Source organism: Papilio polytes, unplaced genomic scaffold (genome assembly GCF_000836215.1).
Source record: "Papilio polytes unplaced genomic scaffold, Ppol_1.0 DF823731.1, whole genome shotgun sequence".
Classification (NCBI taxonomy): domain Eukaryota; kingdom Metazoa; phylum Arthropoda; class Insecta; order Lepidoptera; family Papilionidae; genus Papilio; species Papilio polytes.
In genome coordinates this window covers 231597-257847 of record NW_013525473.1, presented here as the reverse complement: position 1 = coordinate 257847, position 26251 = coordinate 231597, and the positions used below count along the sequence as shown (strand labels likewise).

General features: G+C 33.1%; 3 protein-coding genes across 4 annotated transcripts; all 3 read left to right on the top strand.

Moving 5' to 3' along the window:
- Positions 1–11029: 11029 nt before the first annotated feature.
- LOC106103448 (pyruvate kinase-like) lies at positions 11030–14360 on the top strand. Its single transcript, XM_013283228.1, has 9 exons — positions 11030–11121; positions 11228–11324; positions 11634–11860; positions 12333–12662; positions 12802–12945; positions 13182–13286; positions 13364–13600; positions 13840–14062; positions 14130–14360. Exons 2-9 carry the CDS (start codon positions 11231–11233, stop codon positions 14330–14332), a joined length of 1563 nt encoding a protein of 520 aa, XP_013138682.1. The 5' UTR covers positions 11030–11121; positions 11228–11230; the 3' UTR covers positions 14333–14360.
- On the top strand, positions 14227–19150 carry LOC106103447 (pyruvate kinase-like). Its single transcript, XM_013283227.1, has 9 exons — positions 14227–14312; positions 15290–15395; positions 15653–15879; positions 16119–16454; positions 16817–16960; positions 17324–17428; positions 17618–17854; positions 18330–18552; positions 18840–19150. Exons 2-9 carry the CDS (start codon positions 15290–15292, stop codon positions 19064–19066), a joined length of 1605 nt encoding a protein of 534 aa, XP_013138681.1. The 5' UTR covers positions 14227–14312; the 3' UTR covers positions 19067–19150.
- Positions 19151–21955: 2805 nt separating this feature from the next.
- On the top strand, positions 21956–25058 carry LOC106103580 (pyruvate kinase-like). Of its 2 annotated transcripts, XM_013283361.1 has the most exons (9): positions 21956–21997; positions 22178–22310; positions 22686–22909; positions 23079–23408; positions 23539–23685; positions 23771–23872; positions 23994–24239; positions 24426–24648; positions 24833–25058. In XM_013283361.1, exons 1-9 carry the CDS (start codon positions 21959–21961, stop codon positions 25018–25020), a joined length of 1632 nt encoding a protein of 543 aa, XP_013138815.1. In that variant the 5' UTR covers positions 21956–21958; the 3' UTR covers positions 25021–25058. The 2 variants fall into 2 exon arrangements, with proteins under 2 accessions (XP_013138815.1, XP_013138816.1); XM_013283362.1 differs by lacking the exon at positions 23539–23685.
- The last annotated feature ends 1193 nt before the right edge of the window (positions 25059–26251 follow it).

Sequence of the window (26251 nt, the reverse complement as noted above, 5' to 3'; positions counted from 1 at the left end):
TGTACAAGTTTGGCAATGGAAACGTCGAGACAGAGCTCACAATAAAACATTTCTGATTTGATGGCTGAACACTTTTACGCTCTCTACTCCGTGAGCACCTCTCGACGCGGCGAGCAGTGATGATAGGGCACATTCTCTACAACGTCAGCCTTCTCGTATACCTAGTTCTCTTTTTTCCCCTTTCCCACCTGAAGTGTACAATTGACACGGAAAATTTGATAGCTTGAAAATGATCCGAACGCCATCGTTTGGTAAATTTTAAATTAAATACGTTATGACAATACTTTTTCAAAACATTACATTAATAGAGATATGTCATATATCACTTACTTCAGGTGGGGTAGTGGTCAAGCGCTAGCCTAACGAACAAAAAAAATGGTCTTCTATCTGATACAACATAAGCCATAAACGTTAAAACTGAGTCATTGTGTATAATTTGAATAAGTACATATTATTAAACAGGAATATATTTATAAAAATACTTAAGCCTGCAACTCCATTTGCGTGGAATTAGAAAAAAGTAAGTAGCCCATTTATTCTTAGAAAGTATCCTCTACTTCCATTCACAATATACAACATCGAGATCCGCTTATCAGTTTAGGATACAAACTCTAAGAGACATCCATCTATTTTAACTTTCGCTTTTATAATCTTTTTATGATTAAAAGAAATAAACAACAAATAATAATGACTACAGTTTTAGAGTGTTAATCACAGAAAATCATAATACGGATAATTTTACAAATAGGACGATCCATAAATATCGGTGTTCAAATACTTTGTACCGTAAATTGCCAACTTTTTGGATAATAGCAATGATCTAATTACTTAAAAGCTTGTCTCCAGCTAAATTAAGCGCCTACAAGCTTTTTCGCCGTATAATTGCTATTAAGGGGACTCGAACTTAATGGAATATTAATTGGCCGCTTTGCTAACTAATAGCCAATTATGAATAGTTACACACACTTCACATACTTCAGTAGATTGTGCAAGAATTATCTTCTTTTTAAAATTGCAAAGAAATATTATTCTCTTGAAGGTTTGAATTTGAAAATTAGGCTCTTTGTACACAAAGCGATGTAAATTTTCGCATCCCTCGTCGCTCAATGTTTCTCAAAATCGTCGATAAAAACGTTACCACGATGTTCTAGATTTTAGAGCATGTACAGTCGACATTTTTATGTATGTATGTAATTCATAGAATTAAGTAGGTAGCATAGACTATGGAATGAAATAATTTACCGTATAGAAGTATACACGTATATATACAAGTATATGACTATGTAAATTAACTTTTAAGACGCCTCTAAAGTAATTGTACCCAGGATCTTGTAATATACAATATGCATGGCCATGAAATCTTACGTTTTACTAATATTACGAATGCAAGTTATGTACGTTTGGTCGTTTCAAACTTATAAACATACTAGAAGGCATCTGCACTGAACCGCTGTACATATCACGAAATTTGGCATAGATGTAGAGCATAGTCTGGAAGAACACGTAGGCTATCTAATAAGTTTTTAATTCCGCGCTTACGGAGTTGCGGCGCCTGTTTACAATCATCATACAATCAAGCGTAAACACACACTTCTTTTTTGCCTAAGATGTGAGCAATTACAGCATATTTTTGTGTAATTATTTTTTTAACAAAAAGCCCTACACTTACGTCACGCTTTAGGCTACATATTTTCAAGCCATTAAACTTAGGGGGTAAATATTTTGAATAAAAACCCAGATGTGGTAAAGAGACCATAAGTTGCTGCCAACATCAAGGAAGCAAAATTGCCAAGGTTGGTAACGTCATGTCATTTTGACATTTGCTATTGATACTTTGACAAACGTAAACAGTAATACAATATTTTCATAATTTCATGCGAATGAAGCCGCACGGGAACAGCTAGTGAAATATATTTCCATTGACTGAGTTGAATAAGAGATATGATTCCACCGCGTATGATAAACAAATATTGTCTGCGATGAATCGCCGCTGTGGATAGAGCACTTCGCTTATTGTATCGGACATCCGCAGAGTACTATCTAATACCTATTACCTACAGTTATGATTGGATATCGCTTCGCTTTATGATACACCAGTCACTTGCTTGCGACTACGTTCTCATGAAATTAAAATAAAAACTCAGCTGAAAACAAAGCTTTTCAATGATGAAAAAATTTTAGAATACACCCTATAGTTTTTGGGTTATTTCAAAACATACAAAAATACGAACCTTTCCTCTTTATATTAATACTAGCTTTCGCCCGCGACTCCGTCCGCGGAATTAAAAAAAAACAAAAGTGAATTGCTTATGTGTGCTTCCAGGCTATCCTCTACGTCTATGCCAAATTTCATCGAGATCCGTTCAGCCGTTTAGGCTACAAACTCTGACAAACATCCATCTGAACTTTCGCATTTTTTTAATTTTTTTTTTGTAACATAAGGTAGCAAACGAGCAAGCGGCCATCTAAATCCGCAAAAATGTCATTCATAATATTAGTAAGACAGAAATAGAATACAGATTCCAAATTAATATTTAAAGAAATACTTAAGTTCCTTCAAGTAAAAGACTTTTTTCAGTTAACCCGAAAAATCAATTAATTAAAGGAAAAGATAACTTAAAACAGAGAAAATAATATCCTCAACGTATAAAAGAATCATAAAGTTAAGACCTACTTTTCTGCTCCGCTATTTTAAAAGATTCAGTTGTTGAACTAGGTTATGTATGAAAATTCTGCTCTAAAAGCATTTTTAAAAATTCACAAAGATAAAAGTAGTTAGTAAGAAATGCGATTATACCCGCGGTCGCAGTCATAATTCTTCGTGATAAATCGACCAATGGATTAAAAAAGTTGGTTTATTCGAAAAGTTCATAAACTATTTCTTACAGACTACTTACTAACTCTATTAATGGCATAAGATTGCAACTTCGTTAATTTTACAATTCGATACTACCTTTTATTATTATAATACACTAGCTGCTGCCCTCGAATCCGTTCGCGCGGAAATAAAAGAAAAACTATTTACTACTACTTTTTCAAAAACAAAAGCAAGTGGCCTATACTCGTATGTTCTTCCAGACTATCCTCTCTATCCAAATTTCATCGCGATCCGTACAGCAGTTTAGGCTACAAACTCTAATAAACACCCATTCATTCGCATTTATAACATTAGTATGAAGTATGATTATTTTTTTTTTTGCACAAAAATTACAATACGTACACTTAAACTGAGTTATGACAAGATTTACGCAAAGGTGGCCTTATTGTTATCAGTATAGTTCGGGACTAAAATAATTACGCATTTCAACTTGAACACTCAGTTTATTGCGACTTAGTACAAAAAAATATTCTAATCAAACAGAACATAAACAAAAGAAAGAAACACTCGAAAACATGCTACGTGATGGCGGCAAAGCGCACGCGCATACGTCGATATTAGTCACCAGTTCGCGGCTCACCGCCGAAAACAGAGCTACACCGTAGCCGTGAGGAACGGCGGGGGGGTGGGCTCGAACCACACCCAGCCTGAGGGATAACACAATTTAGACGCGATGTTATATCAGGAAGTTTTTACAAGCAAAACAGTAAGACAGGAGAAGCTAGACAAAATTACAAGGGTATATAAAGATAGAGGTATAAACCTCTATCTTAATCTTTAATTAGTAGTCTATGTGTTCCTTCAGTTTTGTTCTACATCTATTCCCAATTTTAGCAAGATCTGTTGTGCTCAACAAATCTGCTGTTTGCAAAATAACAAAGTCTATCTAACCATCATAACTTTCGTATTTTAATTTTAGTCAAAATAGTCAGATTCACATAAAAACTCAAGTTATAATACACGTACTATTTACTAATAAAATATTCTCTATTAATATTTTTACATTAAAAGAAACATTCAAATTTTTTACATCAACGTAAAAACATACCAAACAATATATTTCTAATTTTATTAAAAAAAAATGAATCGTTTCATACAAAAAACAAGTTAAAATACCTGGACACTTTCCCGGTCTGTAGGCGCCAAGTGCCACTAGAGGGTTGCCGTGATAGGGCACATTCTCCCTACCCGCCATACCCAACTCTACAGCCACCGTCGTGCCTCGACAGCTTCTAACTTAGCTTGTTTTCTTTTTCCCTTTACAACTCAAGTACGGGATTGACACCATGAAATGTTGTTAATTATTTAATACCCTTTTATACACGATAAGTGTTTTTTTTTTAATATAACATTATAATAGTTTTAAAAATATTCCTATAATTTTTTTTACGATTTAAAATACCAGATGCAAGGTGTTTTGTCTGAAACAAATATTCGCGTTGTCTAACAATTTGAATGTAGTTTATTTGCTCTGTTAAAGTTATATTTAAAAACTAGTTTCGCCCACGACTCCGTCCGCATCGACTTTAAAAAAATACAAAAATGGGTAGCAAATGTGTTCTTCCAGACTATGATCTACATCTATCCTTCATCGAAATCCGTTCAGCCGTTTATGCTATGAACTTTAAACTTTCGCATATATAATATTAGTATGAAGTATGAAAATATAACACTGGCTGATAATAAGATTGTATGACATAGAATTACTTCCAGAGCTCTATACAGTTTATTGGACGGATAATAAAATAAAATGTTAGAGTAACAATGAGTTGTGAATTTACTTTTTCTTTTATTCTAACACCCATGAGAAATAAGTGGGCTCATACTTTCTCTGAGCAATGATTGCCTACGTGCTTCTAGTTACTTTCATTTATATACGAGTGGTTTTGTTTATTTTCTCCCCCTCGAGTGTAATTTCTTAGGATCATTTATCGTCAACAGGGAGACAAACTTTCTCAGATTATATGGCTCCTTTTACTTTTTATTTACAACCATTGTTTTATTTACAACATTCTTTTCAAGTTTATTTTGAAGAAGGAATATTTGTTGGCAGGCTTTCGCCCGCGACTGCATCCGCGTGTCATAAAAAATCTCATTAGGTAGCTTTCTAGGTAGGTAGTTGTTTAGAATATATTCTACATTTTCTCCAAATATCAGCAAGATTTGTCGAGTCGTTTTAGGGATATGTAGTAACATGAATTCATACATCCATCCATTCTAACGTTCACGTTAATACTATAAATTAATATGACATATTTCCCTAATTAATAACGTACTTTCATATCTTCAATATCCGACTAGACTAGCTGCAAATAACCTATTAGTAAGGGTGTGGAATTTAAAAGTCGTCACTACGTTTTGATTAATTTATTTCAACACATATCTTACAGTAAGTTTGAAAGAAGCGTCATTTTTATTTATAGTAATGAACTAGAGAATTCTTTTTCTCATAGATAATTAAGTAGATGACACGCCGTGTTGCGAGTGAACCGTGCATTCATAATGAGTGTTGTGGCTGCAGACCGCGCGCAGTGACGCTGCCTTCCTTTGCATTGCAATGAGCTTAGACAAGTGCTATATGCACTACAGGAAACTTAATGAAGGCAGAAGATACCACATAAAAGAATAAAGGAAATCGAAACGGAGAAATGTCTCTACTAACAATGTGATTTTGACTCATCATCATTACTCACTAAGTTAAGGTGACTAGGCCATAGTCAACCCAATGCAGATTGATTGACTTTACACATATCTTTGAATTACTTCGTCGATATGTGCAGGTTGCATCACGTTTTCCTTCAGCATAAGAACTTCAGTTAAATTATGTACATGTGAAATTCGAAAAATGGAAAATCACAAGTACATGGCGGGATTTGAACCCAGGTCCTGTGGATTACAAGTCAAGTGCTTAAACTCCTGAGTCACCGACGCTCTATTTCCGACGTATAAAGGCAAAAAAAAATACGAAAGAAATTATTTCAATGATTCGACTTGCAGAAGTGGTATAGTGGTTCAAACATCAGAGTCTACAACTAGCCGTTGACTATATATTTCCACCACAATATAAACAGATAATAACAAGACCTTTTATATGTTTCTTTAACGATAAGAAAGCGTTACCATTTAAATACATCAATAAAAAAAGATTTGCAATTTTATAGAGTTTCAATTAAATATAATTTTTCATTATTTATGTTTAGGAATGTAATTTTTTATGTATTTTTCAGCATTTTAATTTTTTTTATAATCATAATGAATTAAATATCGTTTGTTCGCGTCCCTATTCCGGTGAATTTAGGTGGTCGCTTGCACTTGCAGCCATATGATATAAAAAAAAACTTTCAGTTCGAAGTTAAAAGACTTGAGTGAATTCTAAATGCACAACGATCGTCTTAATTAGTCTCAATTAAGACTTTTATTCCTGTATTCCTTTGAATGCAGACCACGCTCAGTGGACAAGGAATAAAGATCTTATAATAACAAAAAAAAGTTTGTTAAGTCTGAGAAATTAACTAACGAGACCAATAATTATGTACTAAGTTTGAAAATTTTCTGTAATTCGGATTTAGTGTTATTGATTTCATAACGGACTTTTTTATCACAACACAATCACAAAACACTTATTTGTAACATAGTAATAAAACTTTATTTTGAACCTTAGTAAATTGGATAGAATTAAGTAAGCAAACCGAACAGTGAAAAAAAATTTTACAAGAACATTTAATTTTCCTAAAAAAAATACTGGTTAGGTGATAGTTCTATTTATATCACGGTTCAAATATTTTAATCAGTGGTTGGCATAAGGAGATTGCAGCCGTCATTTCTATGTACGAACCCACGACATTAAGTGAAATTTTAAAACATAATGAATAATTGCACAAGCCCGCATTTGAGTTCCAAAGTTCGCTTTAACTTCCCTTTGATCGCTGGACTGAAAAGTCACGTTGTATATAAAGTTGTACCAATGACGTTACCCTTAATTACCGACGAACTAACAGACAGTGGGAATTAACAGATTATCATAACAAGTGCACGGAGATCCTATTTGAGCTATTTTGCTTTGTGTTGCTGAACAATGGAAATCGATTCAGGTAATTTTGCATATCAAGTGTATTATTTCTTTCTGTAGGTTAAATTTTACTGTTTTAAAGTTATATGTTAGGGCTTGTCCCACCAAATTGTAAATTGTCTGATAACAATCCATTAAAATTTGTGATGGAAATATCGAATTTTGTTCCCTTATCTAACAGTGACGTCATTTTTAAACTATCTGAGCCTCTTTCAGCCAGTGGTGGAATTGACCCTTATTCTGACATAGTGTAGTTATATATAGAGAGAGGTATATCCTTAGGGTATACTAGTGTAGAAATATTTCTACTCTGTTTATTTAAGTCATACGTTTGATGAAAACCGACCAAATCCCTTCCCATCTATTGACAAAATGTATTAAAACATGACATAGATTATTTCATACAACTGCTTAGAGATTACGACACAATCCGTAACGTACTCTCCAAATTCAATGAAATTAATTTTACTGAATATCTTACTTGTAATTCGATGTTTCTGTACAAAATATAAGATTGTATAGGTGTCTATGCTATATAAATGTATATATTTAATGGTGTTGTGCTCGTTAAAAGCGCCTCTGAGACTCCGTCCGTTCCGAAGCTAACGACATTAGCTCAAGTTTATTGCATATCCTGTGTCTAGGAGCTAGGAGCTGTCAAGTAATTGTTACTATCCGATCTCACATTTACTTATCGTTACATCACTATGATTAAATGCTCTCATAATTGAAAAAAGCAAATTTTACTCGTATACATACTTCTGTGTTGATCTTGTCTTTAAGTGTAGTCTTTTGTACTGAATACTGAAACTTTTGTGATCAAAGCATAAGTTCTTCAAAAGGAATATGCGGGTACGTAAAATTATATTATTTAATTACCCCTACTAAAATCTTGTGACTGAAGATACTGTACCAAAGTAAATATGTAGAGGATTTTGATAACATTACTTATTCAGGTATTATACATTTAGTAAATTTTAAGAAACAAAATTTTCTACATAGAATTAAACAAGTATCATTTTCAAAGTATCCTATCATACAAAATCCTTTATTTAAGTAACGATTTAAGAAGAATTGTCTCGTAAGATAACACATTCCCGTAGAAATACCAATATCCTTAGCATCGTAACAAAATATTGCAATCTCTGGCAAGTTTTTCTCCCCTACGTTTGCTCAGTTCGTGGTAAGCTAATGGATAAACAAAGGGTCGCGACGTTGCAATGTTGATTTTCAGTTACCTCGGCTGGCGTTCTCGTATCTTGTGATTTGTTTCCCGAGGCTATCATCAAATCATGGTGTTATTCTTTCTTAGATTGCTTAATTGCTAAAGAAGTGATTACTATACAAGAGTATTGTTTATGATTTAAAAGTAAGTTAGTGAGAGAATCCCTAAGAATGTCGTAGTTCTGTAATCAAATCACACAAATTCATTTTTATCAGACCCTTAATTCGGATCCTTTTATATTTTGTTCCTTAATGCTAGCAATATTTTCCTTTAACTCATTGCAATTATTTTTGTATTTTACTTTTTGTATTTTCTTTTACTGATGCACGTGATGGGCACCTCTGAACTGTCGCGATATTACCCTCCGGGACAGGCTGAAAACCAGCTCCGCATGGCTTAGGTCATGCAGTCCACGCTGAGCCTGCAGCCCATTGTTGTCGATTTATTGTTATTTATTACTTAGCTTATAACAAACTGTTTTTGTTACAACAATAAAAACCATTTTATTTTATTTATTTATTTTATCTACTACAAAATTTCTCGCAACCCGGTATGTTGGGAATTTAAAAAATGCTATATGTTAACTTAGTGATAATGTAGCTTTTTAATGGTGAAATAATTTTAAATTTTTTTCTTCTTTATAGTGTTAGTTTAGATTTATATGTATTGTTATTATAAATTGTCTGAGATACAGTTCCTATAAGCCTTTTGAGGTTTTTAATTTGGCAAGCGGTTGTTTTTTGTGTGCATAAGTTCACGGTCCGGTTGCTCACCTTACATTTCGTACGAAAGTTAGCGAGGCGTGCTTAACTAGTTAGAAATTTAATTATTTTCGCCGCGGACGGTTAAGCTTCCGTACAAAACATTTTCTAAACTCACAAGCCTTTAGAAGATAGGATACGAAAAACTTTGAAATACAACCTACTTAGTTGCTTTGGTAAAATGTTGGTGTTATTTAAGTTTTTATAAGAAGATTAATTAAATAAAATAATACAATATGTACTTAAAGAGATATAAAAGCTTGTTAATGTCTATAGAATCAATTTGTAAAGAAGATTGTTCGGTTTCTCTTCATTCTGTAGATATTTGATTGTGTTTGTGTTATTGTTGTTGAGAAAATTGAATTCGTCCACAATCCGTAGTATTGCAATGTTCTCGATTCGTTTATAAAATAAAATTTTTATTATTGTTTCAATTCATAGTTGAAAATTAGAAAAATACATCGCTTTGTTTTTCAATTAAACAATGTACGTTTTTGTGTAACGATCAAATTTGGATGTACGTTTAGCCTTTTTAATACATTTCATTCTCTTAAACAATCTATATAGGCATTTAATATGTAGCATCGTTATGCGATAAATTCGTTAATTTAGATTTAAATAAATATTTTTGCAATTCAAACTATTTAGTCTAATTTTTTTAAATTCAAGGCGAGTACAGATAGTAATGAAAACATACTTCATTATCCAAAATGTAAACGCACGACACTGCCAAAAAAATTTAGTTATTACTCGCATAGCCTAAATTAGAGTGGCTANATTGGCCCGCCACTAAACCACTTGAGACATTTTGGTAAATAATGAAAAACTGAAAAACGCATTTAAAACAAATTAAAAGCGTTGTATTCAAGAAACGTTTTTAATTTTGGAAAAATACTAGAGAAGAAAATTATCTTACTTATGAGTAAAGTTAAAAAACTCTGTATTTATTGTTTGTAAAGATATTTTTAAATAAGGCCTCTGTTTGCCGATTTTTATTCGAGCTGTACTTTTTATTTATTTTTATAAAGTAGCAACATTCGAAACAGATAGCAAGTATAAAAATAGATTCATCTCAAAGTATTTTAAGAAGATTTTATCCGTAGGCGAGATCGATTATTCTACGCGTACCAAAGCTTTTTGTAAGAGTTTTGAAGAAGATAAAATAGGGAAGTATACCGAACCTGTGCAGTTTTTACAAAAGAACTTGTAGTGATTTGTTAGATAAGTTTTGAGAGGCTTTCGGACTTACCCTATACTCGGTGCTCCTTGTAGAAATAAATTTATTAGTATGCTCTTTCTTTCAAAATCCAATAAAGTTCAAAATGCATTAATTTTTAACAATTCTTTCAACCAACAAATTTAAAAACCAAGCTTATAATAGCGTTAATATAAGCGACAATAGTTGGGGTACGGACTAACGACCTTGTGGTCGAGGGTTCGAATCCCATTAAAATACTGTCGTGAAGCAAATTCCAGCACAAGCCGAGAGCTTAGTTGGAATGGTTAAAGGAAATATTAGTAAAATTAGCAAAAACCTACTAATATTTTACAAAAAAATTAGGCTGAGGACATAATCTTTACCATCAAAGCGTTACCCTCAGACACTGGAGCAGTGGCCTTAAGCCAACTGCTAACTCGGTTGGAACTGACCATCTCAGCTTTATAACATTCTTCTGTGATACCTTAAGAGCTAAGCTATCGCACAACTGCTTAGTCTTTCATTGATTCCTTTGAGCTTATATGGAGGTGCGCAAACTCCTCGTTTTTCATTTGTGCAACTAATCAGTTGAATTGTTACTACTATTATTTTAGTAAAATTGGTAGAGATAAGAATATTTAGCTTTTATTCTTTGGACGGAGTCGCCCGCGACTCCGTCCGCGTGCAATATAAAAGGACAAAGTAAGTAGCCTATGTGCTCTTCCAGAATAACCAGAAATTCGTTCAGCCGTTTTGGCTACAAATTCTAACAAACATCCATGCTTCTAAACTTTCGCATTTATAATATTAGTATGAGAGTATGATTGAAACTTTAACGTGATTGCTTTTAAAACAATAAAAATAATAATTTTGACATTTTATTGTCATTATTATATTGTGTTTTAGTAAAGTATATTTGCTGTATATTTGATTTTTGAATATATTTATTTTATAGTTGTGTTGGTATTTTTACAGAGTTGTGGACAATTAGTAAGTAAACCATTTATTGCTTTGGGCTCCTATGACATAATAGAAGACAAATATTTTACGATTCAAATTTGTCTAAAAACATTATATTCGTATCTTTTTATTACAGTTCATGTCGCAGCACTTTAGAAGTTTACCAAGTCATTCGTTATTTAGAGATGAAGTAAAGAAAACATACAGACTTACTCCGTTCATTGTTACTCTTTGTATGTTAATTGTTATGGACTTTATTATATTTTGTTATCATTAGTACAGCTTATCAGAGAAGTATACTCTCTTAGTACTAGTCTTACTATAATCATTTGGATGGTCATCCAAAAATTTAATTTACGATCAGTGTTCCCATCCTTGAATATTTTGTTCCTAGACCCTTACGAATACAGTAAGAACGAATTATTTTATGTTAATACTCTTTCGTCAACAGTAATGACGTAAGATAAAACCGCGTTGAGATCACGTCCCTATTACAAAATCGTAGGAAATAAACAATAATTTTCATTATAAAACTTTTTCAGCTGGTACCAGCTTGACGTCGATAGATATAGAAAATTTCATAGAAATGGGATTACGTATAATTCGTTTCAACCTTACAAATTTAACACGAAACGATAAAATAATGTTATTGGCTAAGTTCAAGCAAGCTATGAAATCATTTTGCGAAAAGTATAATGTTCCCAATTGGCCGATTGCAATTTCTATCGATTTGCCAAACGCATGTATTAAAACAGGATGCTTTGTTGATGTAGGTAACATAATTGAAATCTAAATATTGTACCAAACTTTCTTGGTACAAATAAATAAGAACGTCTGTGATGACTTTTCATAACAGACGTTTCTTATTTACTTAATGTAACCTGCAGAACATTCTATATGAAAAAAAAACTGTCGAAGCCCAAAATAAAAATCTCATGTATAATATGTACAATCGAGAAATCTGGCAGTTCCGCCTTAACACTAGTCTTTTGAACAATTGAACACATTTAAATATAATATGTCCGCAATACGCGGCTAATTGCATTTTATACCGTAGTTTAGACAACTCACTGTTACATAATTGGTTACTTGTAAAAGAGGCGGAGTGTCTCTCGTAATAAGGCAATGTATTTGTAAGTGAAACACCGCAGATTTCCGCGATTGTACTATTACGAAAACTTATACAATTTACGAAAAAAGTGTTTTAAGCAGTATTGTTGATATTTGATATTTCATTCCAGGATATAACCGAAGTATTTTTAGAAGAAAATGATCTAATCGAAATAACTTGTAACACAAAGTTGTGGAACATGTGCAGTAAACATAGGATATTCATGGACGATCCGTATACTTTTAAATTGATAAAACCTGGAGCAGAAATAACATTGGGTTCGGGAAAAGTTATATTGATTTGTACTGAAGTAATTAGCGAACAGAGGATCATGTGTAAAGTTTACCAAAAAGGTTCGATAGGGAATTTGGAATTTTTCTGCGTCCGAGGAATCAAGCATATAAAACCACCATTGTCTAAATACGATTTGAATATGATAGAATTTGCTAAAGAGTTTTCTGTGAGTATACTAATACGCTTTCTTCTGTAAATATTTGAATTTATTGAAATCTCATTCTAGTATATTGAATTTCTAGGATCAACTGGATACTACTTGATTTGTTTTTTTTTTTTTTATTTTTATTGTGGTTTCATTTCAGCTTGATATGATAATAATGAATTCTGTTCGACGCACATCTGTACTAGATAAAGTAAAAGCATTTTTTAAAAACTCTCCGATGCCGCACATCATCAGCACGATCTGTGAACAAGAGGGACTGGACAATATCGATGAGATTATTGAGGTAAAAGATATTCTCTCTTCTCTCCTTCTTCTTCCTCTTAAAGTGCTATCTTCTTTTGAAGTTCGGCGATCATAAGGGCGACTTGCGTCTTGACAACGCGGCCACAAAGATATTCTAATGTTTGAAATTTTATAGTAAAGGTCATCGCTTATATACCTTAAGTCGCCGCGACGTCGACACGTCAACAACGTATGAAAATTATAACTTTGAAAATAAAAGTAAACTGTTTATTTTAGGCATCAGACGGTATAATATTGGCCAGAGAATTCCTAGCATACGAAATTCTTAATAAATATCAAATGAGTGCAATACAAATGCAAATGAGTGCTAAATGTAGACAGGTAAAGTAAACTATTTATTAATTTTAAAAATACTTTTTATGATACTGTAGTATTTAATGCAAATTATTAATTTTCAGCGAGGAAAACCATTCTTTATCTCGGGTAATATTTTAGACGAAAGTATAAAGAAGGGAATATTAGCGGATCGCGATGTTTTTGACATCACAAATGCGGCAATAGACGGCACTGGATTTCTTATACGTCATTTAGACAATCCGTCACATATATTAGTCGCGATGAAAATTTTGGATTCTATCTGTAAATCAGTAGAATCTGTAGCAATGGAAAAAGATTTCTGGAGAATTCTTGATGAGGTATTTTAAATCATAACCGACATACTATTATTTGTATTTACATGTCGACGACGATATTGCTTGGACGCCGTGGAGCGCGGTGGCTGTATGAGTGATTACCTTTAAATAAGGTTTGATGCGAAATGAATATGGTTTCAACTTTTAAACCTTATAATACCTTTAACCCCATTTATCGGAGGGTAATATGTGATTTTGATGATTTATTTTCTAGTTATTTTTATCTCTTGTTATACTTGTAGATCAAGATGCCAGCCAACGCTGCGGAAGCTTGTTGCCTAGCTTGTGCTCTCGCCGCAAAGCAATCGATGTCAAAGGTCATCATAGCGCCGACTGTGACAGGAAGCACTGCTCGACATCTTGCGCGCGTCGCCCCCGAAGTTGTTATACTAACGATAAGTTCCAATCCATTCACTGCAAGGAAACTACAGCTATATAGAGGGATAATACCCTTAATTTATACTGGTAATTGTATTAATACAAAACATGTTGGATAGTAGTCTTGAAGATTATAATAGTATTTTTGTTGCAGAAAAAGCAAGACCAAAGTTTGAAGATGAAATGAACAGACGTGTAGCGTACGCAGTGGCGTATTGCGTTAAGCATAACATATTAAAATATAAGCAAACATATGTTCTGTTGAGACGAAGTACTATCTACAGTGCGTTCCCTGATATGCTCAGTGTTCACACGGTCTCGTCAAAATTGCAAATAGGTGATCTTGCTTTAAACTAAAATCAAAAAATATAAGTATTTACATTAACAGTTTTTTTTTCTTCATTACTTTCTTCTTCGTTTCTATATTTAATAATGATGATTTTTATGATGATGGTGATGGCTATGATGATGAAGATGATCATAATGTACGAACATTAAAGACTATTACAATAGTCACACAGAAAACAAATTGCATTTCATACTTCGTTAAAATGAAGATGTATTTAAGAAAATTGCCACCTTTAGCATTATTGTCCACCATCTATATCTATATTATTATAATAAAGCGTAAACACACACTTCTTTGTTGCCTAAGATGTCAATAATTACAGCATATTTTTGAATAATTCTTTCTTTACTAAAAAGCCCTACACTTTCCTCACGCTTTAGGCTATACTATATTTCACGCCATTAAACTTAGGGGGTAAATATTTTGGATAAAAACCCTTATGTGGTAAAGAGACCATAAGTTGCTGCCAACATCAAGGAAGCAAGATGGCCATGGTTTGTCATAATGTCATGTCATTTTGACATTTGCGATAATATGACATTTTGATAATATGACAAATGTAAACGACAAAATAAAATTTTCATAATTCTATGCGGATGAAGTCGCACGGGAACAGCTAGTTGTCGATATTAACCAGGAAACAGTACAGTATCCTTGTTTCTTGTAAACGTAAAAAAACTATTATGCCTTTTGAATACTTTTTTTAATGTAAGAAACAGCGAGTTTTATTTCTATAGTTTGTCTATAGAACATTTTTTAATCTCTGGAAATTTGACAATTTCCTTGTCAATGCAAAATCAATTCCGATTAAATTTTAAAAATTCATAGATGTTTCTATTCCTCAAAGAATTATTCAAATTGGTGCAGACGCTTTTTTTCTACGTTTAACTAAAGGTATATTTTATGCATTCCTATTCCGATAGATCTAATATTTATTTTTGAAATACTTTAATAAACAATTTCAGATGTTATCACTTCATAGATCTGTGTACTGTAGAAGTATTCGTAAAAATTTGATGCTGGAAGACGATGCGAAGAGTTACAGACTTACGCCGTTCATTATCACATTCTGTTAGTAAACATTTTTAACTAACTCCTGTCCACAACAGCACTGAGTTATTAATGTAAAATATGTTAAGACTTGTTTTCTTAGAGTATTGCATTGCACAGGTTTACTAGTATTAATCAACCTATGCATATTTTTGCTAATATTAGAAAACTGTGTTTTTCTTGTGCTTTATATCACTATTTAAAAGGCATGTAGACTTCAGAAAGAATTTCTTTACACTAATTTAATCCATGTAATAATTTTTTTTTTTTAAATTTAGCTGATGCCGGCTTAACATCCATTGACATGGAGAATTTCATTGAAATGGGATTACGTATCATTAGATTCACAATGTCGAAGTTAACTCACAACGACAAGATTACATTATTAGCGAAGTTTCGAGAAGCATGTAAAGTGTACTGCTCCAAATATGGCGTGGACAATTGGCCAATTGCGATTTCTATCGATGTTCCTAACGCGTGTATTAAAACTGGCAGTTTAAATAATGTGAGTATCAAGTATTATAAAATTCTGAATGTATTTAAAAACGAAATGTGAAAAATAAATTAATAATACCACGAAATGGCGAAAACGTAAACGAAAATTAATTGTAAATTTTTCAATATTTTTATTTCTTGTTCAAATAAACATAGATAGGTTTGGTTAACAATAACACTTCGCCATAAATTGTATTTATTTGCTAAGAGTGAAATTAAATTTAAATAAATGTGAAATTTCTATCCCAGGAATTAGGAGTGGATGAAATAATATTGGAAGATAATAGTATGATAAATGTAACATGCAATAAGAAATATTGGAACAAATGCAGTAAAGACATAATATTTATGGATGACCCATTTACCTTCCCATCAATAAAACTCGGAACCGAAATAACGTTAGGCTGTGGCAAAGTGGTTATGTTTTGTATTCAAATAATTAATAAGGAAACGATTAAATGTAAAATTGTCCAAGGAGGTCGGTTAAGTGAATTGGAAGCATTTTGTGTGCGAGGTGTCAGGCATGTAAAACCACCATTATCTAATTACGATCTGAAGATGATTGATTTTGCCAAAGAACACAAAGTTGAGTGTTTTTCTCTGTTTTTTTTTTCGATTTGTTGGATTTTTAAATTGACTTTACATGCACTAATTTTAAAACATCTATCTCTTGACGTGACCTCTTCGCAAAAAATTAAAAAAGACTTTCCCTTGCATGCAATATACCAAACATCACTCTAAATTTAACGCAGATCTATTGAACCGTTTTGTAGTGCTAACATTCTTCTAATTTCGAATTTATAACATTAGTAAGAAGCATACACGTTGTTGCCGATGACCTATGTTAGATATGGGAGAGAACATCATTAAGATGGCCTTAGAAGTACGAAGTATTTTTATATTTATTTTATATTTAAGTAAGATACATATGATAGATTTGATTTCAGCTTGACATCATCATTATGAATTCAGTTCGATATCCAATAACTTTAACTCGAGTCAGGAAATTATTTAAGAACCACCGAGTGCCGCATATTATCAGTACTATATGCGAACAGGAAGGCTTGGACAACATTGACGATATTATAGAGGTATTACAGAATATCTAAGCTATCGACATTCTGTATCTGTTGATTTGTCAATGGAGGAGACGCAAAGGAAGGGAAAATGTCACATTATGTGGGTCTCCTCCTTCGTCGATTACGAATAGAGAAATAAATCTGGAAATGCGGATGTCTGTGGGCGGTCGCTTCGATTTTCGGTGAATTCAAAAGGCCGCTCGTTCGTTTGCCACATTGTAATGTAAAAAAACTTATTTCAATCATTTATAAAATCAATAAAGTAACTGAGATAAGCATATGATTCTGTATAGCGGTAAAAGAAGCATAATATCTTCACAACAATAACATGATCATAATTGAAATGCCTTTGTATTTCGAATTAATTTGTTATAGATGTCTGATGGAATAATATTAGCAAGGGAATTTTTAGCCTATGAAATTGTTAACCAGTATCGAATGGTTGCTATACAAAAGCAAATTAGTGGAAAATGTAAACTGGTAATTTGTTTTTAATTTTATAACTAACGTATTCTTCTAATGTAAATGTAGCTTTTGTTTTACTTTTTCAAAAATATTGTCTGTTCTGTTCTATTATTTTAATCTTTGATACTAGTTGATTCCTGTATTCTATAGAATTCCTAGATCGATTTAAATATTAAAATGTTTAATAAACATTTTAACTTTTAGAGGGGGAAACCATTCTTTGTTTCTGGCAACATTTTAGAGGAAAGTCTAAAGAAAGGTATAATAACGGATCGCGACCTATACGATATCACGAACACTGCTATGGATAACACTGGCTTTATATTAAAGGAACTTCATGATCCTTCGCATTTATTAGTTGCTATGGATATTTTGGATTCAGTTTGTAGATCAGTGGAATCTACTAACAGAGATGCGGATTTTTGGAGAATTTTAGACGAGGTTGGTTTTATTTAAGACAATCGATTTAATAGTAAGACAGACTTAGTATAGTAGAAAGTATAAAGATTAAAATGTAAAGTGAAAAGTATCGTGGACCGGAAGAGGTAATGCTAGAGATTAGATTGCGTGAAAGGTGATATTAAGAAGGGATCGATGACAGATGTCGGAAGATCAACCTGAAGGACGAATCCGGTGCCCCACCTCTAGGTGAGTAGGATAAGGACGGGGAGATGATGATAAGGAATAGATCATCTAACAACAGATAGATACTAAAAAGGATGCTTCAGAAATTGTTATCTAAATTTATTCTCCTATACTAATATTATAAAGAGGAGATTTTTGTATTTATTGATATAACTCAAAAAGCTCATTAAAAAGCTACTTTATCATTAAGTAAAGGGGTTTATTTTTCAATTCAGGAGCATCAGTTATTATTTTAAATATGGCTTGCACGAATATAACCATGTTTTTTTAGCTGAAGATGCCAGTGAATGCTGCAGAGGCCTGTTGTCAGGCTTGTGCTCTAGTGGCGAGACAGACCAAGTCTAAAGTGATCATCGTACCAACAGTAAGCGGGAAGACCGCGCGATGCTTGTCACACATCGCGCCAGAAGTCACCATATTCACGATAACATCAAATCCCGCTACTGCAAGAAAATTACAACTATACAGAGGAATTTTGTCTATTATTTATAATGGTAATTATATTTTAAACTTTATTATGGGTAATATTTAAAGGAACTCCTTTGACTTAACAACCGCATAACTATAGTGCGATTGTCGATTGTTTCGCAGCCTATTTAACTTTAGTTGGACAACTAAAATCGTTTAGTGTGTTAACCATATAAGCTCGTAGGAATCGAAGCGCCACTAAACAGTTGTGCGATAGTTTAGTAAAAGGTGTGCGCTTTAGGATGCCTTGCCATACTGATTGCTAACGTATATTTTGTTGATATATGACGATATGATAAGACTTTGTTTTCAGCAAATAAAGATCAAAGTTTCGAAGAGGCAATGGGGGATCGTGTCAACTTTGCTGTGTGTTACTGCATTACTCGTAACATGTTAAATTACAAAGATACGTATGTTGTATTAAGAAGATCTACAATGTATTGCGCCTACCCGGACAATCTGAGTGTGGGTACAGTCAATACAAAATCACATACAGTTTTACAATGTCCTTCTGCAAAAGTTATCACTTCATTACTTTAAGTAATAAAAACGACAATCATTTTGGTTATGGTACCTGTATGAGTTATAATTTGGTTAAAAAACTATAGGTTTTGAACCCGTTTAACAAACAAACATAAGATTTTAGTTTTTTAACATATAAGATGTACCAATAAAATATATTTTTTATATAAATAGTGGATTTAATTTTGCATTATTAGTAAGAAGTAAGATTGATTAGTATACACTTACGTAGCAACTAATCCAAACTACATAAAAGTTGTGCAACTTTATAGTTGAAAATATTGTTTTGTTATTGGCGTTGGGAAAATTGAATTCACCGCCGGATTACAATGCGGCGGGGGATTTGATCAAAAACAAACAATTCATTTTTCCATGTAGCTCTTTTATTTGTACGATCTAATCGTAGCGATTGCAGCAAATAGTGAAACAATTTTGTATTAAAAATTCCATTTATTGACAAGTTATTTTATACATTACACAGTTATATTTTAATTATTAATATTAAATCATCGTATTATATTTAATACTAGCTTTCGCCCACAACTCCATTCACGTAGAATTAAAATTCAAAGTAAGTAGCCTTTATTTTCTTCCAGACTATCTTTAAATCTATACCATCGAGATCCGTTTGCAAGTTTACAGTACAAACTATAACAAACATCCAACCACCTAAATTTTCGCATTAATTAAGTCTCCATATATCTTTATTTCTTATTCTCTATATAATACATTTTACAAGATTTGATATAAAAATATAATAAAACATATTATATAAAAAATAGAGCACCACCGGCTGCGGAATCCGATGAATCAAGCAACCAGTGGTCAGGACAGCAGAGACAGAAACCTCCACACCATTCGTGCGGTTTCTAAAATAACCGCCTTTTGAATCGGGCCCTTTAATCCAACTGTCTAGCGACAGCTTCTTGCACTAATTATATTAGTAAGATAGTAATATTATGTATATATGTAACAGTAATGTAGATTGTAAACACAAGTCGATCTATGATTAAACAGGAGATTGCTACATTCTGTAAGACTCCCAAATTGAAATTAAATAACAACACACACTTATGAGCGATACACATTGTTAAATCGGTTATCAAATGAGCAAGTAATGGGTATTTTATGAAGAAGAAAGAAGTTGCATCCAAGAACTGTACATTTAAGTTATTAATTCTTATTTTGTAAACTGTATATCGTAAACAATCTTCTAGCAAATAATTAAACAGTTTACAATTGCGCATAACTTTAACCCAACTTATTTAGCAACGCATATTTTTAAACAAGGAACAACTACTATTATTTTGCAAAATGCTCAGTGAATATGTTTGAGAAACTGTATAGCCGTGTGTAGATAGCGAGTTGATTCTAAAAGCTATAGCCGCTGCGACTCCAAACGATGGATGAGTTACGAATTTACTTGAAAATTCTCTTTGATGGTACATTTTCATACACCTTTCGATTTAAAATTTCATTTGACTTTAGTTGAGCTGTGATTGATAGCTTGGTTAGTTGGTACTTTATTAAATTGTTTAAACGGTACTTTACCATACTTATTTTTATAGTCATTTACTTTTGCAGAACTGACAAAAGGGCGATTCAGTACTGATTTTATGTGCCTGGTTCTAAAGTCTAATGGTTTTGAAAAAGTAAAGCCTACTACATTTACAAGGACTTTGAGGCTTGGCTTAGCGTTAGGACAGTTGCGCAGAGCATCAAAGCCGGAATCAAATATCGAAGCACGTTGAAATCTATCAAACGTAGTAACTTTTTGGAGTCACGTTCCGAATGTAAAGTCAGAGGTTTATAAATTCAATTTAAACCTCGGAGTGCCGCGTAAATTGCCCTGTCTACCATCAAACGACCGAACCCCTTTGACGTCCGTGGACGATGCTCTTTCGTCACTTGCATGTCCGAGAAGCCATTACAAACCTAGACTTTTAGAAACCCTGACAAACGTGATCAAAATTTCATTCAAACCTGTTCAAACTAGCTACTGTAAATAGTTTCGACTGCTGTTATACTTTCATCCATACTAATATATAAGGAAAAGATTTGTGTTAAAATAGCTCAAAAACTACTGCCGATTTCACAAATGATCTAACAAATAGCTACGTCATCAATGAGTAACATAGGCTATGTTTATTACAATTTTTATTTTCACGGGGACAAAGACGCGATCAACAGTTAGTTGTTATATATATTCATATGGAAACAAGAATAACTGGCATTCGCAATTTACTCTTAAAATTGTTTAAATCGTATAAGCAATTTAAATTGAAAACACATTGTTTTCCTTTAAACGGGAAAGTAATTAAACTACGTAGTTCTAACTTGTTAGACAGCCAAGTTACGAACAATACAAAGTTGGAGACAACATGTATTCACAAGTTAACTTAAAATAATAACTTTGATAGGTAACCGTTTCCTTTATGATAATGTTGACATCTCTGTAGTCAAAAGTTGATAAAGTAATTTCTAAGTAATCTTGCTATTTAAGATTATAAATGGAAAATCTTCATTACATGTTTGTTCATAATTAACTCCAGTTTCAGAAGAAAAACAGTCTTGTAGCACGCGCAAGCTACTTTTTAAAAAAAAAAAAAGTGTTCGGTTCCTGCATATTTTTTTTTTATTACCCAATCATTCAATCGATGAATTCGCAGCGAAAATATTAGTTTATTCCAATTCCAAGTGACCTAAGTTACGAGCGTTATATTTTTTTTAATACATTTACTTTTAAAATAGTTTTAAAAAGGTTATAAATGTCATCATTTAAATGAAGTTTCAGTTGTTGACAGAAAAATAAGTCAGTAATATTTTTAAGTGATATCCTTATGCTGTATAATTTGTTTTTATATCGTTTTAATAAATTTTTTAAACATTTTGTATTATCTTGTTACAGCTATGGTCTGGCCAACTGAATTTGATACGAGACTTGGTGAAGTAAGTTGGAAACTAATTTAGCTTTAAGAATAAAAGTAAAAGAGCAGTTTGAAAGCATTATTTATTAACATAATGTTCTGATTTAAAAAAAACAATCACGAAATAATATAAACAAAGTGCAATTGAAGCTCGATCTGGCGTCAATTTTACCCCTCCTTAATTGTGTCTCTTTTTGTAAAGTATGACGCAATGGAGCTACCCGGTCAGCAGCTGTCCGCAGCGACGGCGTACAGTCCGCTCGACCATGTGCTGAACCTGGACATCAAACTGCCGGCGGCGTGCCAACGACTCACCGGTATTATAGCAACTATAGGCGAGTATACTGTTATATTTATACAGCTTAAAACATACGCTCACTACTGGACGTATGCCTCCCGAAAGATCGTCACAGCCCATCTGCCCTTGTGATGCCCGCAAGGATACTAATGATCAAAAGCAATCTGCCTATTTAGTGAAAGGAAATAATGCACAATTTACATCATTTGTGTATATTCGAATCGTAGTAGTTGTACAGAATACTTGGAGGTATAAGCAGAAGGAGAAGACAAATTTCTTAGCTGAAAAATCTGTGACAATAATTTTATAAAAGTAGCTAAAAAGAGCTGCCTTGACGAGAGTTCGAGTTGCTGATGATCGCAAATCTTTGTTAGGAGATGGCAGCAAAAACAAATGTAGAATAAAATTGCAGGGAAGTCGTCAAACGATGTAGAGATAATGCAGAGGATGATGGCGGCAGGCATGAACATTGCTCTGCTTAATCTGTCGTTCGGTTCGCGCGACGAGCACATTGAGGCCATCAAGAATTTGAGACAAGCGGCAAAGAACTACAGTGTGGTGGTCGGGAAGAACTTTCCCCTTGCTATCGCCGCGCGTCTGCCGGGAAGGAAGATTAGGACCGGGAATATTTCTGATGTAAGAAAAGTTAAATTTATCAATTAGATGCACTGCGTAAACACATTGTGTAGCAAATTGTGCTACGATAGTTCGCTACGAGCTACAGTGTCGTAGATGCACTTTAGATCTTCATAGACGAAAGTCCTGGTAGTTTAATTTCTATAATTCCAATTTTTCATTATTTCAGACTTACGTAGAACCTGTTGAACTGATAAGTGGTGAAAGCGTTCGATTGACCACAGATGAAACTTACAAGGACAGGTGCTCAAGTAGCATCGTATACATTGACTTCCTTCACTTTGCGGAACAGCTAAAGAAAGGTGACATCATACTCCTGGACAATGAGACTATACAATTAAAAGTCGAAGTCATATCGACTACAACATTAACTTGCAAAATCGAAAGAGGCGGGATGCTAGGATCGAACAAGGATGTGTTCGTACCAAATGTTGTGCTCAAAATGCCTACATACTCCGAAAAGGATAAAATTTATATCGAAATGGCTGTACATCATCAGGTATGCTTTAACTTTTTCTTTTTATTTTTATGAGTTATTTTTTTGTATGGACAGTAACACTGCAACCATCTATAGAAGCTTTAGTAGTAGAGGTATGCAATCGTATAATTTTTTTTGTTTCTTTTTTTAGCTCGATATTCTCGTTGCATCATTTGTTGATTCAAAAAATTCGATTTTAGAATTAAAGAATGCGATGGGAGAAAAGGGAAAAAAGATATCCATCGTCGCTAATGTACAAACTTTAGAAGGCTATTACAATTTTGATGAAATACTCGAGGTTACATTGATATTCAATTTTTTTAATTGTATGTGAACATTTTGTGTGATATATATTAGTTAATTTTATTATAATTTTTTCTAAGGTAGCAAATGGTGTTATGATTACCAGACAAGAATTGGGATCGGATATATCGCCGAAGAAATTAGTTATCGCTCAGAAGAATATGATTGCTCGCGCTAATAAGGTAAACATTCGAATATTACCTCCACCAAGGTTCTAAAGTGTAAAGGCACAAAAATTATTTAATACAAGAACTCAAGTTTCCGTAATATCAATGTTTAACGGTATTATATTTGTTTTGCTAGGCTAACGTACCAGTCTGCTTGTGCGCTCATCTTTTAAGCAGTATGAGGTTTAATAAAATACCTCTAAGGGCGGAGCTTCTCGATGTGGCGAACTGTATCTTGGACGGAGCGGACGCGTTGGTACTGTCTGCAGAAACAGCGATAGGTATTGGTCCAGTAGAAACAATAAGTTGTATGGCCAGTGCTTGTAAAGAGGCAGAAGCTTGCGTATGGACTAAGAATATGTTTCAAGATTACGTTGAAAAGGTTAGATGCTGGATTTTTGTTTTGTAGTATTTGGTGTCTTAGAAGTGTAAGCTCATAAATTTGAACCTTGTCATAATAAAACTTATTAATACCACAATAATTGAAGATATACAGGAGATTTGCTAATTATAGCTCTCATTGCAATTATGTGCCTATGGATAATCGCCCTTTACGTCGTTGTTTCAGACTCCAATGCCTTGTGACCAATCAACTGCTATAGCGATGTCAGCAGTACTAGCTGCATATCGTTCTCTCGCAGCTGCGATTGTTGTAGTGACCTCTTCCGGAACTGCCGCGTTCCAAGTCGCCAAGTACCGGCCGAGGTGTCCAATTATAGCGGTCACTCGCTATGCAACACTTGCGAGACAGATGCATTTGTACAGGGGTGTTATGCCACTGATTTATGAATGTAAGTACCTTGATAAATATAATTTGTTATCCACCATATTGCTTGTATTATTCGTATTTTATATGTGACAATATGACCTTATTAGTGTAGCGTATGGTTTTGCCACGACATCCCTTCCTTTTACTCACAGTTTAATTCCTGAACCGCCACCGTGAATGTTTAGTAATATTTATTAATGCTATAGATACACCGGAGTCGGATTGGCAAGCATACCTAGAGCAGCGAATCAATTTCTGCGCGAAATGGGCGATGCAGCGCGGCTTCGTGCGTGTCGGAGATCCCATCGTTATCGTCTGCAGCTGGAAGCAGGGCTCGGAGTTCACTAATACTATGAGGATTGTTTACGCCACTGCCGATATCAATGTCACTTGATGTGGAAGTAGTCTTTTTATAAATACGCGTTTATTTTATGCGTTGTTTTATTTTTGTTTGATTTGCAGGAAAAATGGTTCGTTCCTTTTAACATCTTTCAAGCTATGTGAATTTTAACTATTATCTTATTGAGAGTCGAGTTTACTTTAAATTGAAAGAAAAATTTGTTACCCTCTCTCCTAAATGTGTTCTCAGTTTTCATTTTGTCGAAGAATTATAAGATTAAAAAATATCACTTTTCAAAAGGTTTTCGTAATAATTTATTTCGTAGAATTTGTTTGCTAAAATATAAACAATACAACAAAACAATGCAACGTGTATGTTTTCATTAAGCACAGTAAAACAAAGTTATTCAAAAATTAACAATTCATGGAAACGTTCACTGCCGTCATACTGTTTTCGACTTCCCTGTATAGTTTCAACTTTCTGACGCTACTGCTCAAACGTTTTTAAAATAATAATATGAAATAATAACAATAGGTAAATTACGAAAAAGAAAATGCATACAAATAAATTTGTATGGCAAATTATGATTTTCCAAAACGAAACGTCAATAAACATCGTTATCCTTTTTACTCTGTAAGGAAATAAAAGAGAACAATACTTTGCCAGTAACACGGAGCAGTAATTTGTACACCAGTTTGAGGTACTGAGATCAGTAATGTCAGTTTCAAGGAAAATTCCTTTCGTATCCTCCCTCATTGCATTGCTTGCATGAAAATAATTGCCACAAAAACAGTGTTTAGTTACTTGATTTCCAGTTAGCCTATATACTTACAAACTGGCACGTGCAAGTATGTTGGATAAAAATGCGCTAACTACTATCATTTGTATTATCTATTGAAGGGCCAAGAGTAAATAAAAACCCATACAAGCGCATTTTAGAGTGTAAAAATATGGTTACAATTTCTTAATATAGACGTAACGGGCCGAATTTTAACAGTCCTAATAAATTGAATTCCCTCTCGACAGCTAACTGAACTATTCGACAAAAAATTTATTTTAAAATATTGTATTTTTCACAAAATAGAATACTTTTTATCGATGCTTTTATTTTAATATTTCATTTATATAGTTTAAAGCGTATTATGTTAGCGTACTATGTTATTGTTTTTTGGCATTTGCAAAATGTGGTAAAGAATATAAAACATAAAAATCACAACATTCTAGAGTCACTTCAGCAATTAACGTAATAAGTAACTTTTAAATCTATTTGATTTAACTTTCGAAA